Genomic DNA, 14,701 nt, shown 5'->3' on the forward strand with positions numbered 1-14,701 from the left:
CAGCATCACAACACAGCATGGCACAAACCACACACACACACACACACACACACACACACACACACACACACTAATCTGCCTGTTTGCATTTCAACTCAGCATGGCCCAAAGCACATCTACACACAGACATACACACCATCACATGCACAAATACTATATACTAACAAAAAGACCCACACCTGTCCCAAACCACAACATGACCAAAGCATACACAAATAAGTCTCCACTTTATTAGCCACATGTTTTTAGAAACACCCTATTATATATGCACAGTAAATACTTCAAACCAAATGTATTGCCATGTACAATTTGTGTTAGTCATCCTCCAACTCAGAGAATCAGAACCAAAGAACTGGACTTTATAAAATCATACCTCCTTATAAAACCTAACTGTGCTTGGCTTCTGATCCAGGGTCAGCACTTGCCTTGCCATCCTATATTGTACATGTTGATACAGAATCTGAGGGAACGTATGCTGGATCAAAACCTTTGGTCAGAGAAGTGGGTAGGCGACGCAGCATGGGTCAGTATGGGCAGTGCATCAAGGCAGGGGATGGGGTCAGAGACCTGTGGGGGACCTCTAGGCTTGGTTTCTCCCAAACCAGTCGAATCGTCCAAGACTGCATTACGCCCACTACACTAGCATGATTCAGCATTGCCTAAGTGCCCTGCTATAACACCTCAGTACCCTGCTATAACACCTCAGTACCCTGCTATAACACCTCAGTACTCTTCTATAACACCTCAGTGCCATGATATAACACCTTAGTGCCCTGCTATATCACCTCAGTACCCTGCTATAACACCTCAGTACCCTGCTATAACACCTCAGTACTCTTCTATAACACCTCAGTGCCATGATATAACACCTTAGTGCCCTGCTATATCACCTCAGTGCCCTGCTATAACACCTCAGTACCCTGCTATAACACCTCAGTACTCTTCTATAACACCTCAGTGCCATGATATAACACCTTAGTGCCCTGCTATATCACCTCAGTGCCCTGCTATATCACCTCAGTACCCTGCTATAACACCTCAGTACTCTGCTATAACACCTCATTGCCCTGCTGTCACCTCAGTACCCTGATATAACACCTCAGTGCCCTGCTATATCACCTCAGTACCCTGCTATATCACCTCAGTACCCTGCTATAACACCTCAGTACTCTTCTATAACACCTCAGTGCCTTGATATAACACCTTAGTGCCCTGCTATATCACCTCAGTGCCCTGCTATATCACCTCAGTACCCTGCTATAACACCTCAGTGCCCTGCTATAACCCCTCAGTACCCCGCTATAACACCTCAGTGCCATGATATAACACCTTAGTGCCCTGCTATATCACCTCAGTGCCCTGCTATATCACCTCAGTACCCTGCTATAACACCTCAGTACTCTTCTATAACACCTCAGTGCCCTGATAAAACACCTCAGTGCCCTGCTATATCACCTCTGTACCCTGATATAACACTTCGTCTCCCTCGAGGGCAAGGCCAGGTTGTAAGCGGAGGAGTGAGTGAGTGAGCAGCTGTTTTATGTCAAATCAATGTGGCTTATTAAAAGCCTCTAAGACTCAACCCCAGGCACACGGGAGCCATTGACACTCTACTTACACTCCTCACAATCAAAGGCTCAGGAAAGCTGAGAAGAATTAAGCAAAGAAGGACAAGCTCCCATTAGTGATTACTTCTACTGTGTTCAGTGGGAGATGTAAATCTCTAATCCATAAGAGAAGAGCCTTCTGAGAGACCAAATTCTGAGCTTGCTCAAACACACTACTGGTTTAGTGGAACGTGTGGTGGCCCGAGTGCCGCAGGGTGAGGGGCAGGGCGCACAGACTCCAGCGACTGGGATGTACATTTATTTACATAAAGGACACAATGGCACTCACACTTACTACAAACAAGGAACATGAAACGGTTAACGTTAAACAGACACGAGAAACAAGAATACACCTTACATTGACACGTTACATTCACACATTACGCCAACAATAACCAACATTCTTTACACTTTGACACGGGTTTATATACATTTAAATGAACGAGGTGCAGGTGTGGTTACAGACAAAACAGCCCTCCTACTGCACGTGGCGAGCCAAACCACGTAACCCGGGGGAGGCGAGCGTTCCGTTACACTTGGAATGCAACTGATCTGAACCATTCGAAAGTATTTAACATTTCAGATGCCTATCAATATCCTGCTAATATATTTAAAAGTAAAATTTATTCAATGGATTCAATATTGACAGTGGTATTGGCAGTAGTGTCATTATGCCTAGTTCCTTATTTACAGTTTTGTAGCCGCTTTAGTCACTGTACACAGAGGAAACATAGTTTTGACATCCAGACGCAGTGAAATACTCAACTATAAGGCTGATTTGTTGTGTCAGTGTATACTGAAAGTTATCTCGTAAGGTCATTTAAGCTACTACATAAGGTTCAACAAAATTCTGCATTACTGCATGAATGTCCTTAAATAAACTAGATAAGAGATTTAGCTGGTGCTCTCTAGAGCGGAATCAAACCTGTTTCCCATGTTATATGCTGTTATATGATATTAGCATTAAGCTAATACATGTTTTTGCCTTCCATTTAAATGTCATGCTAAAATTACTATTACATTTTTCTTCCCCAAATGTTTTTAGTAAAACTCCTAAAGAATCCTAAAAATAACAAAAATGAACAATTTCAGTCTACTTAAGTGTCATAGAACGCGCGCCTCCCGCGAGTCACGTGGTTGGCCCACCACGTGCCGTGGGAGGAGCTCTGTTTTTTTTTTTGTGACCACACGTGCACACTTGCACCAGGTTAGTGTTTTGTGTATATAAACCCATGTTGTGAAGTGCAGTGCTGTCGGTCTTTGAAATGTTTGCCTCTGTGTATGGTTGCCCTTGTTCACGCTAGTATGTAGATGTTCACCGTTTATGTCATGTGTGAGTGCCGTTGTTGTTTTTTTTGTTTTATATTAATAAATGTCTGTCCACGTAGGAGTCTGTGCGTCCAGCCCCTTGCCCTGCGGCACTCGGGCCGTTACATTAAGTATTAGGCCCATAAAGATTGCTTATTTTTTATTCGAACAACTTTTTTAAACTTGTTATCAGTGTACTAACATTAAACAGTAGCATCAAGCACTTGCAACCCTACATTTCTATTAGCATTCTGTTCTGTTATTCTGTTCCACTGTATTACCATTCTATAGCTCTGCTGTGATATGCACAAAACCCCAGGAGACTCACCCCTGCTTGTCCTTTCCTATAGACAAAGACAAAAGAGCACAGCAACAATAAAATACAGTAGGTGTGACTATTGAAAAGCGTTTACACAGGACATTAAACAGTATCCAAAGTAAACATGTTTGACATAGTAAACATAATAAATAAAGTGGCCAAAGGTGGTGAAGCGGTGTGGTGTATTCAGATTGAAACAGTATAAGTACAAATGTGACACTACAGTACAGCATAGTCTAACAGTACACGAACAAGGAAGTACACATTAGCGCCTACTGTGGTCGGAAATAGGACATGCAAGTGTATAACTGCACAAAGGAATGTCCACATAATACAATGATAGGAGCATGCAAAGTGATTTAGTACATGTTGAACCATTTGAGTGCTTGGGCAGCAACATGTAGGCTGCCTGACTCTGAAACATGGGCGGCCTTACTGTGAAACATGTGGGCTGCCTTACTCTGAAACATGTGGGTTGCTTTACTATGAAACATGTGGGTTCCCTTACTGTGAAACATGTGCGCTGCCTTACTCTGAAACATGTGGACTGCCTTACTCTGAAACACGTGGGATGCTTTACTGTGAAACGTGGGATCCCTGACTCTGAAACACGTGAGTTGCCTTACTGTGAAACATGTGTTACTTTACTGTGAAACATGTGAGTTGCTTCACTCTGAATCATGTGAATTGTTTTACTCTGAATCTCCTGTGAGTTGCTTTACTCTGAATCATGCGCGCTATCTTACTGTGAAACATGTGGGTTGCTTTACTCTGAATCATGTGAGCTAACTTACTCTGTCAAATATTATGTACCAGTATTGTGAGTTGTGTGTCAATGATGTTTTAAAATGTTAAGTTAAATATACTGTATGTGCTCCTCAAATAGTGTTATTTAGGATTTTACTTGAGGGTGTATGATCAGTATGTTTGATGAGAAGAATTTGTCTTAAAGAATAATAATACAATTAAACATCTGAACACACTCTTAAAATTGCCCGTACTTAAAGTGAGATTTTTTTCTATTATGTACACCAATAACTCCTGTGCAAGAAATATGATGAGACTAGCTAGCTTTGGTCTTACTTGGTATCAGACTGAAAAGAAAATCAGTGGTATTGATTGGCCCTTGCCTACTATCCTGCTGGGCTTGTACTTCCTTGATCTTTGTTTACATTTCTGCGAAGTCTCTCCATCTAAAGGCAGATGCATAGTGCCTAGCTTGTAGGTGGTGTGACAGGAGCCCTGCCCCCTGATCCATGCCAGGATCATGTTGAAATGTTTTTACATTTCACATTTAAATTTACATTACAGTGTTCGGCAGATTCCCTTGTCCAGAGCGATTTTGCAAAACACAATCAGACACATATCCTCATGGGATGATATATAGGTCAGTGTTAAGAATACTATCAGGCTAAAACTGCTTTTAAAGTTTTAAAGCTGCTGAATATTTAGCATAGAGAAGCCACCAGAACTGTCCACCTCTACAGTCTTTCACTGATTTGTGTTGTGGTATGAGCTATTGGGATGTAAAAACAGTTTTGCTTTTAACACTAGTCAACAGTGATGTTGCTTCCTGCAAAGGAAATCCTGTTTATTATGAATTTTTGTATGCTGAATCCAAATATATTTTCAGAATTTCTCTATCACCAATAGTTTTTTTCACTATACTCATATGTCATTAATGTCCAGTATGGAAAATCAGTATCCAGGAAAGTATAGCCCCTCTGTGTAGTCAGACAACTGCTGGACACTGAAGGCAGATGCTCCTGAGCCCAACTATTGGCAAAAAATTATATACTGTACATTTTAGAAGTACATTAGTACACATTTAAGTATAATAGCAGTAATAGCCTTATTTATATTTAGAATTTATGCAAAACTTACACACTTAAGAATAATATGGGAGAGAAAAATTCTAAAAACAGATCAAAATTCAGCATAAAACAAAGTATATATAAGGTCCACCTATTTTAGTTTGGGAAGCATATAAAAGTGCAAATGTTGTTGTCCTGTGTAATGGGAAACACAAGCAGTGCTAATTCAGTCCATGTTCCAGGAAGCCTCGCTGGACCAAGCCTTAGATACACATGACAGTACTATGAGGAGTAAGATCAGGTGCATGTGTGTTTGGACAAGGAGCCCCCCCCCCCACCCAGACACAGACCTACACAAGTGAAAGCAGATGCAGTATGGGTTACTGATTGACTACCTCTTAGCTAGGGACAGGAAGAGACATTAGGTTGTGCCAGAGCTGAGTAATTGATTCTCACGACACACTTATATTTTGTGTTAGGAGAAATATCCATTTATCTAGATCTAGCAAAGGCATTCAAATGGTCTGATAATTGCAATAATGACTGATTGGTGTTAGTTTAAAATAACTGAAATAATATCTTAATACTTTAATTATTCTCATTATTAAAATTTAAATATATATTTTAGACTTATGTTAGTTTAAATTGATTAAATAAGCATTCTTTGTTAGTTCTTCCCAAATCATCGCAATGTCCATATTCAGTCCATACTAGTCATCAGAGAGATGATGTCCTCAAACTGCCTCACTCTATCCGTGAATAGACAGACAGACAGACAGACAGACAGACAGACACACACACACACACACACACACTTTTTCAGCCGGCTTTAGGCACAGGCTAAGGGTGACTTTGCGTCCTCTGCCACCTCATCTAAAGTGGTCACCAGTGCACCCTGTAATCTTGCTCTCACAGGCCAACTGCTCCGACCAGCCAGAGCCTCTCACACGATCCACACTCATCCTGACAAGAACCTCCAGCCCCACAGCGCAAGGACTAGACAGACTGCACTAGCTGCTGTTAAGTATATCAGGGCAACTGCCTGCCCAGTTCCATTTTCCAAGTACAGACAGCAAGTTTTGCATTACGCATGACTGATCTTAAAAGTGAATTTTGCTACAAAATTGAAGACACATTTAAGATGCATTAGGCCTAAATAAATCTTTAAAATGTGATGCCAACTACGGCTAAAACAGTGCAAGTGTTTAAATCCATTTTGAGGTTACTCACTACCATTTCCTTTGCAGAGGTTTACAATGAATGATAAGGATAAGAAACCAAATGCATATTTAAATACATGTTCAGATGTTTTAATGAAATACTATTTCATCTTCATAATCAATGACTAAAGTATGTCAGGCACATTAACCAATAAACTGTTATCTTTTAATAAATGTTCACAATAAAAGTGGTTTAAATAATGAATTATTTAGTAACCAGGCCCATTAGGGTAGATTTCAAGCTTGGTTGTGAAAATATAGTCTCCTTGAAGAGAACAGACATCTCTGGAAAGCTGCAGTCATGCCTCCTTGTCACTTGAATTGCTTTGTCCCGCTTGTGATGGCAGTACAGATGTTAGCACCTTACTGAGAGCTGTACACGTGTTAGAATCACCCTCACTTTCCCACACAATCTCACCCACGATTTAAAATAGAACATTTACTTTGGTGCTCTGCCAAAGCTGAGAGTTTGAGCTGGGCTGAGTTACAGCAGAGAAGAAGGCAGGTGAAAGAGACGATGACACTTCAAAGGTGATGGGGGGGGGGGGGGAAATCTCACAGTAGCATTAATTTAGAGACACCTGCAATGAAAGAGGCTGCTTTGAAGCTGTTGGGTGAGCTAAGCGGAGACAGGCGCCGACAGACGCTCCAGAAAGACCCGCCGTTGCATTTCCATTTGAAACATGGAGCCAGTTTGCCCCGTCAACCCAGTAAGCCCATGCGCTCGGATGGAGAGTAACTGCAGGTTCCTGTGGCATGACTAACCTATCCTACAGCCCTGGCTCTGCTCACCCTAACAGGCTTCACTGAGCTCTTATTTAGATCATGACAGGTGCCTGAAGTTACACTTAGCAGATTTAGACTCTAAGATAATCAAGGAGGAACCAGGAGACCAAAGCAGCTCCAATATAAAAGACGTCTGATGTAAGATCACGACAAACACAGGCCCAAAAATAGCTCTACTGTCACGTCTCTGCATCCTCCCCCCTCTGTACCAGGCTGTAAGCATTTGGCTTTACCGACCAACTAACCGTCAGCTTTCCTGCCCCAGCCCCGCCTCCTCGCCCAGCTCTGCCTCATCAGCACCACATACACCTGTTCTGCTTCATGAACTTATTTAGACAGCAACGTTGATTTCAAACTGCAAGGTCTTGTGTGCCTCACTGGGTTTCTGTGTCAAGCATTGTTTGTCTGAACCCTTGTAGTTGTTTTAGTTTCATTGTGAGTTACTGACCCGCTTTAAAGTTTTGTTCTGCCCTCATAACCTGTGCCATTATCAGGAATGAAACATCCATGCTAACAGTGATTTGGTCTGAGGTTTGTCAGCCAATCACATCAACCCCATTTCCTTCAGCAAAACAGTTTAGCATATACTAAATGATTTTGTAAAACCTGGACTCCCACAGCCAGGAAATCAAATACAAAGACGGAGGCAGGATAAATCTGCCTCAGAAATATCCTAAAAATGTATAACCGTAAATTATCTTTATTTGGTACATCTAATGTATATAAGCTTCTTGTAGCTATAGAGTTACAACAATTTGTAACCCATTGTTTATCCTGCAGTCTTTCTTGTTATCTTCCAGCCTGTTAATCGGTGGTCAGTTTCTAATCACAGACATGCAGATGTTTCAAATGAATAAATCATTCTAATAAAGTGAAGAGCTTGAGTTCTTAGTCCATTTCTGTCTATGCTATATCATGTTTCACTAAGTTAAGAAAGAGACAGTAATAGACTCCAAAAGGTGCTCAAAAAGTTGAGCACAGGAGGCTCTGGTGTCACTAATCCGAGTACCGGCCACCCGAAAAACTCACAGCTGCAACCTCATGTTCTGGTAGCAGGCTTCAAGAGACTGCCTGTTCTACTAACAGTCAGCTGCTCTTCCTTCTGGTCCGACAACTGCCTGAGCTGTGAAGAAGCATGCCACAGAATATGGAAAATAATTTCTTCCTATGACCCGACCTTAATCTCTCAGCTGTCATCGTCCGCAGCCCCAAGCGCACACACCAGGACATCTTTCAGGCCGTTTAGTTTTACAGAGAGCCAGGAACATATACAGCCAAATACAGAATAGCACAATGATGAAATGATCTATTATGTGTGAGAGTTCTGAAACAATCCCATAATAATATATATTTGCCCTTGAGGAATCTTACAAGGACACGCAGAGAACATGACGTGCATGTGGGTGTATGTTGGCTGCCATATTCTGAAAGCCAAATTCTGTTTAGAGTAACAGTACTTATAACTCTCTGCCTGTCTATGTTGTATATATTTTTGATATTCTGTAGAGTCACTGTAAGACTTGGTTTGTGTGAGTTCAAAGGCAGATATGGTCCACTGATCTAAAACAATCAGGTTATGGCACAACAGCAGGAGCACAAGGAATAAAAATATATATTTTCTAAGGTGATAAAAAATGTCTAACGAGAAAAAAATCTCATCCCCTCCTCATAACATGACCACACATGGAAGCCCACACACACACTCTCACTCCCTCTCTCTCTCACAAGAACAAAAATAAGTAGTTTAAAATGTCATTTGTTATGAACAGGCCTAGTCTCTTTAAATTTCACTTTGGCAGAAAAATGCTTAAGAGCATGCATATCGAGAATCCACTTAAAACAATCATGATGTCTCTCTGGTGAGACTGCGGTTTGTGCCGAAGACACTGGTTCTGATATGCCACTGCACCTTCACACCGGAGGAAAAGGCTGGAAATCTGCATGTCATTCATTTTAAGGATTTTTGTTAACATTGCGTAGGAACATGAATTTCAATTATTCAGAATACAGACAGTATCAAGATCTCTGATCTTCTAAGTGCGAGAGCACTCACAAGAGTGGTTGTGCCTTTTATTGATTGTCTCTATCATTTAAGCAGAACAGATATTTTCCTGATGAATCCATTAATGAAATAACTCCCAGGGTAATATAGTACCGACAGTACATTTGCAGCTGAATAATTAAGCCAGATTTCCCTTATGCTATTACTGTTTCATACATTTTATTAAAAGATGTTCTTTTTAAAGTAATCTGAGACTGTTTATACTGTTAAACGTTTTAAGGTTAATGTTAGCTCTGTGATAGAAGAACATGTCCTGGATATTAAAGTTCTACTTGGACTCTTCATAATGCAGATTGCTCAGCAAAGCATGGCCACTCAAGCACCCAGCATGCATCTTGCTGTCCCTCTGCCCAGCAGTCATGGGTTTTTAAATGGCCCTACCTGGATATAAACAACAGAGCTGCATGAAACTGCTGCTCTCGTCTCTCTAGAACTAGGAGGCGATTCAGTGCTGGTGCTGTGCCCACGGCAACCAGCACTAAGCGAAGCCGTCTGTGTCGGCACGTCTCCCGTGGATCAGAGGTAATGAAGTGCTTTGTTACGCTTCACGCTCTGCTGTGGCCCAAAGCCCTTGGTGATGTACATATAGTCCGGGTTCGGTGGAGTACCGTGCACCGCCACTGAAGGTGCGAATTCACTTGGTCGTTTGCATGCAAATGGATACTTCTGTGCATTGCAAAACCCAAGCTGTCATGAGACATCACTGGCATGTAACATTGCTCTCACTTGACATCACTCTCCCAGTCTGTTTTCTCATCTTCTTATGCAAGTGGGCCACATTTGTTGATTCGTTGAACCCTCTTATGGTTTGATTCACAAAGTTATGAACTCAAAGTGTTAAAGAATAACTACAGGCACAATTAATAATGGAATGCACAAATCGGTGTATGGTTAGTACAGTGCATCCAAATCAGTTTTATTACTTTGTTTACAAATTGGTCCCTGTATCTCTTAATAGTAGGTTACAGCATCTGAGTTGAATATCAATATAGGGGAGTTTTTATATCTTGTAATCACAAAATCTGTAAAAATTACTTAAATTGGCATGACACTGTCAAGACATCAATGCAGAATTCTGAGCCACTTTGATATGCTTTGATATGCAATGTGCAGCTGTCGAGAAGTACTAGTGTATTGTGAAGATATGGGGCCTTTGTAGTGCCTCAATTATTCTGAACCAAGACACAGCTAAATAGGAATACTGTACTGTATAACCAACTTCTATTTTTCCCTGAGTAGTGAGGGAATTGCAATTACCAGGAGTAATAACTATGGCTGTACCAGTAATAGCCACTATGATCCTTTTGGAACATTTATTGGTTACAAATGACAATTCTTCATGATGACCACTTTACAAATTCAAACTGTAATATCTTTATCTGAGTCTCTGCTGAATAATTAAAATGGATTTTCCAGTATCAGCTTGAAGCACTCGTAACTCATTACTGGCGAGGTAAGTCTCAAGCGCCCAGAACTCAAAACCATCTCTTATTTTAATTTAAACACGACGTTAGCGCCATCTAAAGGACTTCAGTGTGTATTACAGCAATCTACCACACTACCACACTGGGGCTGTAGTTGAGAATTTTACGATATGACGATTTAATCCGATTTGACGTGGACACTACTTTAACATTTTAATACTCCTATTCCCAATTTGACATGGACACTACTTTAACACTTTAATATCCCCAATCAGGGGCTAGATCCTGTTTTGGGGACCCAACAGCGTTAGCCCCAACGTTAAACTGCAGTCTGAAAGGATCAGTAATCCTGCTCCGACAGTGAAGGCCAGCGCAACATCTCAAGAAAAGACGATTTGTTGAAACATCTCGTCTCAACCGTCTACAACTGAGTCGTTAGTGTAAAAGGTGCCTCTACATAAATAAAGACTTTAAAAACTGAAATAAAGATAATAAATAAAGACAGCATTAGCCTCATGTGCTAGTCCTGTCTCTGAGGGGACGCTGGGTGGCGCGAGTTTATAATCTAGTCAACTGTTCCACCAGATTTTCCTCTTTTAGCCGCTAACTAGCGAGAGCGACGTGTTTCTCTCCTGTAATATTTTAAAAATAATCAACTTGCTGTGGTTTGAAGTAAATCCAGCTCTAATACATCCTATTTGATTTTTTTGTTGGTATAGTTTAGTATCCTAGCTAACGCTATCTTTGCTAGCATGGCGATCGGAAAATGAATCCCTTGACGAAATGAACTGTTGAAAGCCAACACAATAGGACTTGATAACAGATGTAGATCCATTCCTAACAAGTATGTTTAAAAACAAAACAGCTTGGTTCTCAATTAGTGTAAGGACAGATATTTCCACTTTTTGGGGTAAGTTACTATCATTGGAGTCAGACAGCTAGGGTTAGCGTTAGCTACATAGCTGAACTATCCAGCAAATAAGTTAGATTGTAGAATTGTAATTTTAAACACATTCGTAAATACGTAATTTCTTAGTAAGGCTCAGATATCATGTTGTATTGTGAATTAGCTAACGCTACATTTCAAAACAACTAAAACTTTCAGTGTCTCATGGTGGTGGTATCTCCAGCTGGAGGGCAGCCGATTACCTCTTCAGTGACGACGCCTCCTGTCCTGACACAGAAAGGTAACGTTGGTGTATTTATTAACATCTTAATCATCTTCAGAATTTATGAAAGTGATCAGAAGTATGTTTTATTGTTTATTATAAGTATGCTTGTTTTAGGATACACACTAGCGAGGACTATGCGATGGACAGAGCCACAGTGTTCCACAGCGCCTACCTCACGACATGTAAACTACGAGGGAGCGCAAGATCAGTGCCACTTGGTCACTATCTGCTGCCTCCACTATCTATTCAGAGAGGTAACCTGCGATGCACCTTTACTGTGGGGCATTTCAGATTTGCGAGCATCATGTCTTATGTTTAACCCGATAACGTTTGAACTGATGGTGACTTCTGTTTAGAGATAAAATCTATGATTGGAAGATTCATTTGGGAGCAGAATGAGCTATCAAGAGAGGCTGTGAGTATACTTCTGTATATTCATTTTCATTACTTTTATTTAGTCTATTTCATGTTTTTAGATTTTTATTTAAAATGTGTTTCCTTTAATGATTTACAGATGCCACATGGAAATGGAAGCGATCAGCAGTTGTGGAACTTTCAACCTACTGATAGACAAAGTCTAATGAACAAGGGAAAGATAAGGTATTTATTGCATTGCAAGTCTTTATTGCATGGCTCTTTGACATATCTTGATGTCCAAAATACATTTATAGCATTTAACTGACACTTTTATCCAAAGTGACTTACAATTATGACTGAGTACAACTTGAGCAATTGAGGGTTAAGGGTCTTGCTCAGGGGCCCAACAGTGGCAACTTGGCAGTAACAAGGCTTGAACCAGCAACCTTCCAATTACAAATCAAGTCAAGTACCTTAACCACTGAGCTACCACTGCCCACAAGTCACTTTCTTCATTGATGGTGGTAGCTATTGGTAAAGAGAGCATACCTCTACATGCCAGGAGGTTCATCCTAGTCAGGAGGTTCATCCTAGTGAGGTAATAAAATTATATTGTAAGCAGAAAAATAGGGATGGTCCAGAATAAACTGGTTTCATGCAGGAAAGGTCTCTGTAGGCTTCAGCGTAAATCCTCAGGAGGCTTCTGACAGGCCTCTAGGGGCCTCAGTTGAAGGGATAGCCTTGGTTCAGCGGAACAGCCCTGCCAAGTACTGGAAGAAATAATGTGGACATCACCAGAAGAACCAATATGGGCAGCCTGTGATATAGAATATGATTGCCTTTAAAAAAATAAATAGAAGTAGTTCAGGATGAACTTAATAGTACCAAGAACCGGTTGGTATTGAATATCAATTGAATATAAGTACTGAATATCAATTTGCATACATTGAATAATGTATGGTTTGGAGAACAATAGTGGAACCTGGCCAAGTTTTTATGAAAAAATTAAAACCTATAAAAGGTATGCCCACCTGAGACTGTGAGATAATGCCTTGTTTGTAACATTGCGCTCAGTATAAAGATGGGACCAGCTTTTCTCTTCAATTAATTCTAGAGTCTGCATCTTTATTTCTATTTAGTGTGTATTGAATAAACAGTCTTGAATTTAGGAAGATCTAGGAACGACACTAGCATGTGGCTACTACCATTAGGTCCTCGAGAAAGGCCCAATACAGCCATGCCCCACTCCAGTCCTGGAAGGAAACAGCAGCCCACTTTAATGCAAGGGTGCAGAGGCCCCACTGCCCTGGAGTTTTACATTTCCCTTGCTGTAGCATGCTTGAAACTCTGCAGAGCCGTGGGGCCCCACAACCAGTTGAAAACCCATGGTTTAGTGTTTTCTCAGATTGACTAAACCTTAATCTTATCAGATAATTAACAAGGCCTTGAGTTAATTATGGTGTGTCACAGAAGGGTAAACACTAAATTCTACAGGGCTGTGGTCTTCCATGATCTGAATTTGACAGAGGCATTGCATTGTGCTTTTAAAAGTCACTTTGTATCGGAGATATCAACTAAATTACAACATGTAAATGTGTCTCTTAGCCAGGAGAACTGCATGAAAATATCACCACCAAGAGAAGAGTCAGGCTGTTGTGAGGTTCAGCTCTATCCTGTAAACAACATGGATTCAGGTATCTATTTAACACTTGTTTAATCACAATGTTTATTTGGAACATAATTTAGAGAAATATAATAATATAGTAAAAACACTTTAATAATAGTAAAAGTGCACATTTTCCACTGGAGGGGACAATCCAGTTTGGAGACATCACATCCTGCACAGTTGTAATCAAAACATAATCTAACATACATGGATATGCTTTTCTTACCTGGACTAAGTAATCCAGAGCAATAATGCCTTTTACCTATCTTGGGTGTATTTGTAGCTGTAATGGGCATTACAAAACTGACCTGATCTTGAATTTAACGTCTAGGCCTAAGATTATTAGATTGCAACTGATTCTGTTTGGCTTTGTTTTTGTAGGATATGTGCATATTGACCAGCTAAAAAAATACTCAGGGGAACTGCATGATTTCTTTCCCACCTGCTTGGGTTGTTCCATCTCTACATCTCACAGTAGGAGACATCCTTATCAACACAACGAAAGATAACAATTGTAACATATTTTCATTTATTAAGAAAGTTAAAAAAAAAACAATCATTTTGAGGCTAGAAATACAAACAGAAAGAAGGGACAAAGGATACAAGATCCAGTAAAGAAACACACTGCATAACCTTGGATAGCCTTTTACTTAATGATGTTCTTCACTTAATGCTACTTCATCTCATAACACTGTCTAAGCCATGTGAAAAATAATAAAGAATAAATAGTTGTAGTGTCATATTTAATTTATATATAACAATGTTATTTATTACAGTGTTGGAAAATAAGTAAAAATATCCAAATGACCCAATCCTGAGACTGTGTGTTGGCTTATGACATCACAAGTGTTACTAGTTTTTGTCGTCATTAACTTGGCTATTAGTTGTTACCATAAACTGGAACATTCTTCATTATTCATTGATCAGAATCAAATATCTGATGAAATAACAATCTCAAATGGCAAA

General features: G+C 40.3%; 1 protein-coding gene across 1 annotated transcript; it reads left to right on the forward strand.

Moving 5' to 3' along the window:
- Positions 1-11,144: 11,144 nt before the first annotated feature.
- terb2 (telomere repeat binding bouquet formation protein 2) lies at positions 11,145-14,309 on the forward strand. Its single transcript, XM_027008937.2, has 7 exons — positions 11,145-11,450; positions 11,646-11,727; positions 11,827-11,966; positions 12,069-12,127; positions 12,227-12,312; positions 13,675-13,763; positions 14,117-14,309. Exons 1-7 carry the CDS (start codon positions 11,387-11,389, stop codon positions 14,242-14,244), a joined length of 648 nt encoding a protein of 215 aa, XP_026864738.2. The 5' UTR covers positions 11,145-11,386; the 3' UTR covers positions 14,245-14,309.
- Positions 14,310-14,701: the final 392 nt, after the last annotated feature.

Source organism: Electrophorus electricus, chromosome 21 (genome assembly GCF_013358815.1).
Source record: "Electrophorus electricus isolate fEleEle1 chromosome 21, fEleEle1.pri, whole genome shotgun sequence".
NCBI classification, from domain to species: Eukaryota; Metazoa; Chordata; class Actinopteri; order Gymnotiformes; family Gymnotidae; genus Electrophorus; species Electrophorus electricus.

What these genes read in the sequence shown, in the direction of transcription:
- terb2 (XM_027008937.2), top strand. Translation starts at nt 11,387, where the DNA reads ATGTTTAAAAACAAAACAGCTTGGTTCTCAATTAGTGTAAGGACAGAT. An exon ending in ATGAGCTATCAAGAGAGGCT is followed by an intron (nt 12,128 to 12,226) that starts GTGAGTATACTT and finishes AATGATTTACAG; the next exon opens with ATGCCACATGGAAATGGAAG. An exon ending in ATGAACAAGGGAAAGATAAG is followed by an intron (nt 12,313 to 13,674) that starts GTATTTATTGCA and finishes TGTGTCTCTTAG; the next exon opens with CCAGGAGAACTGCATGAAAA.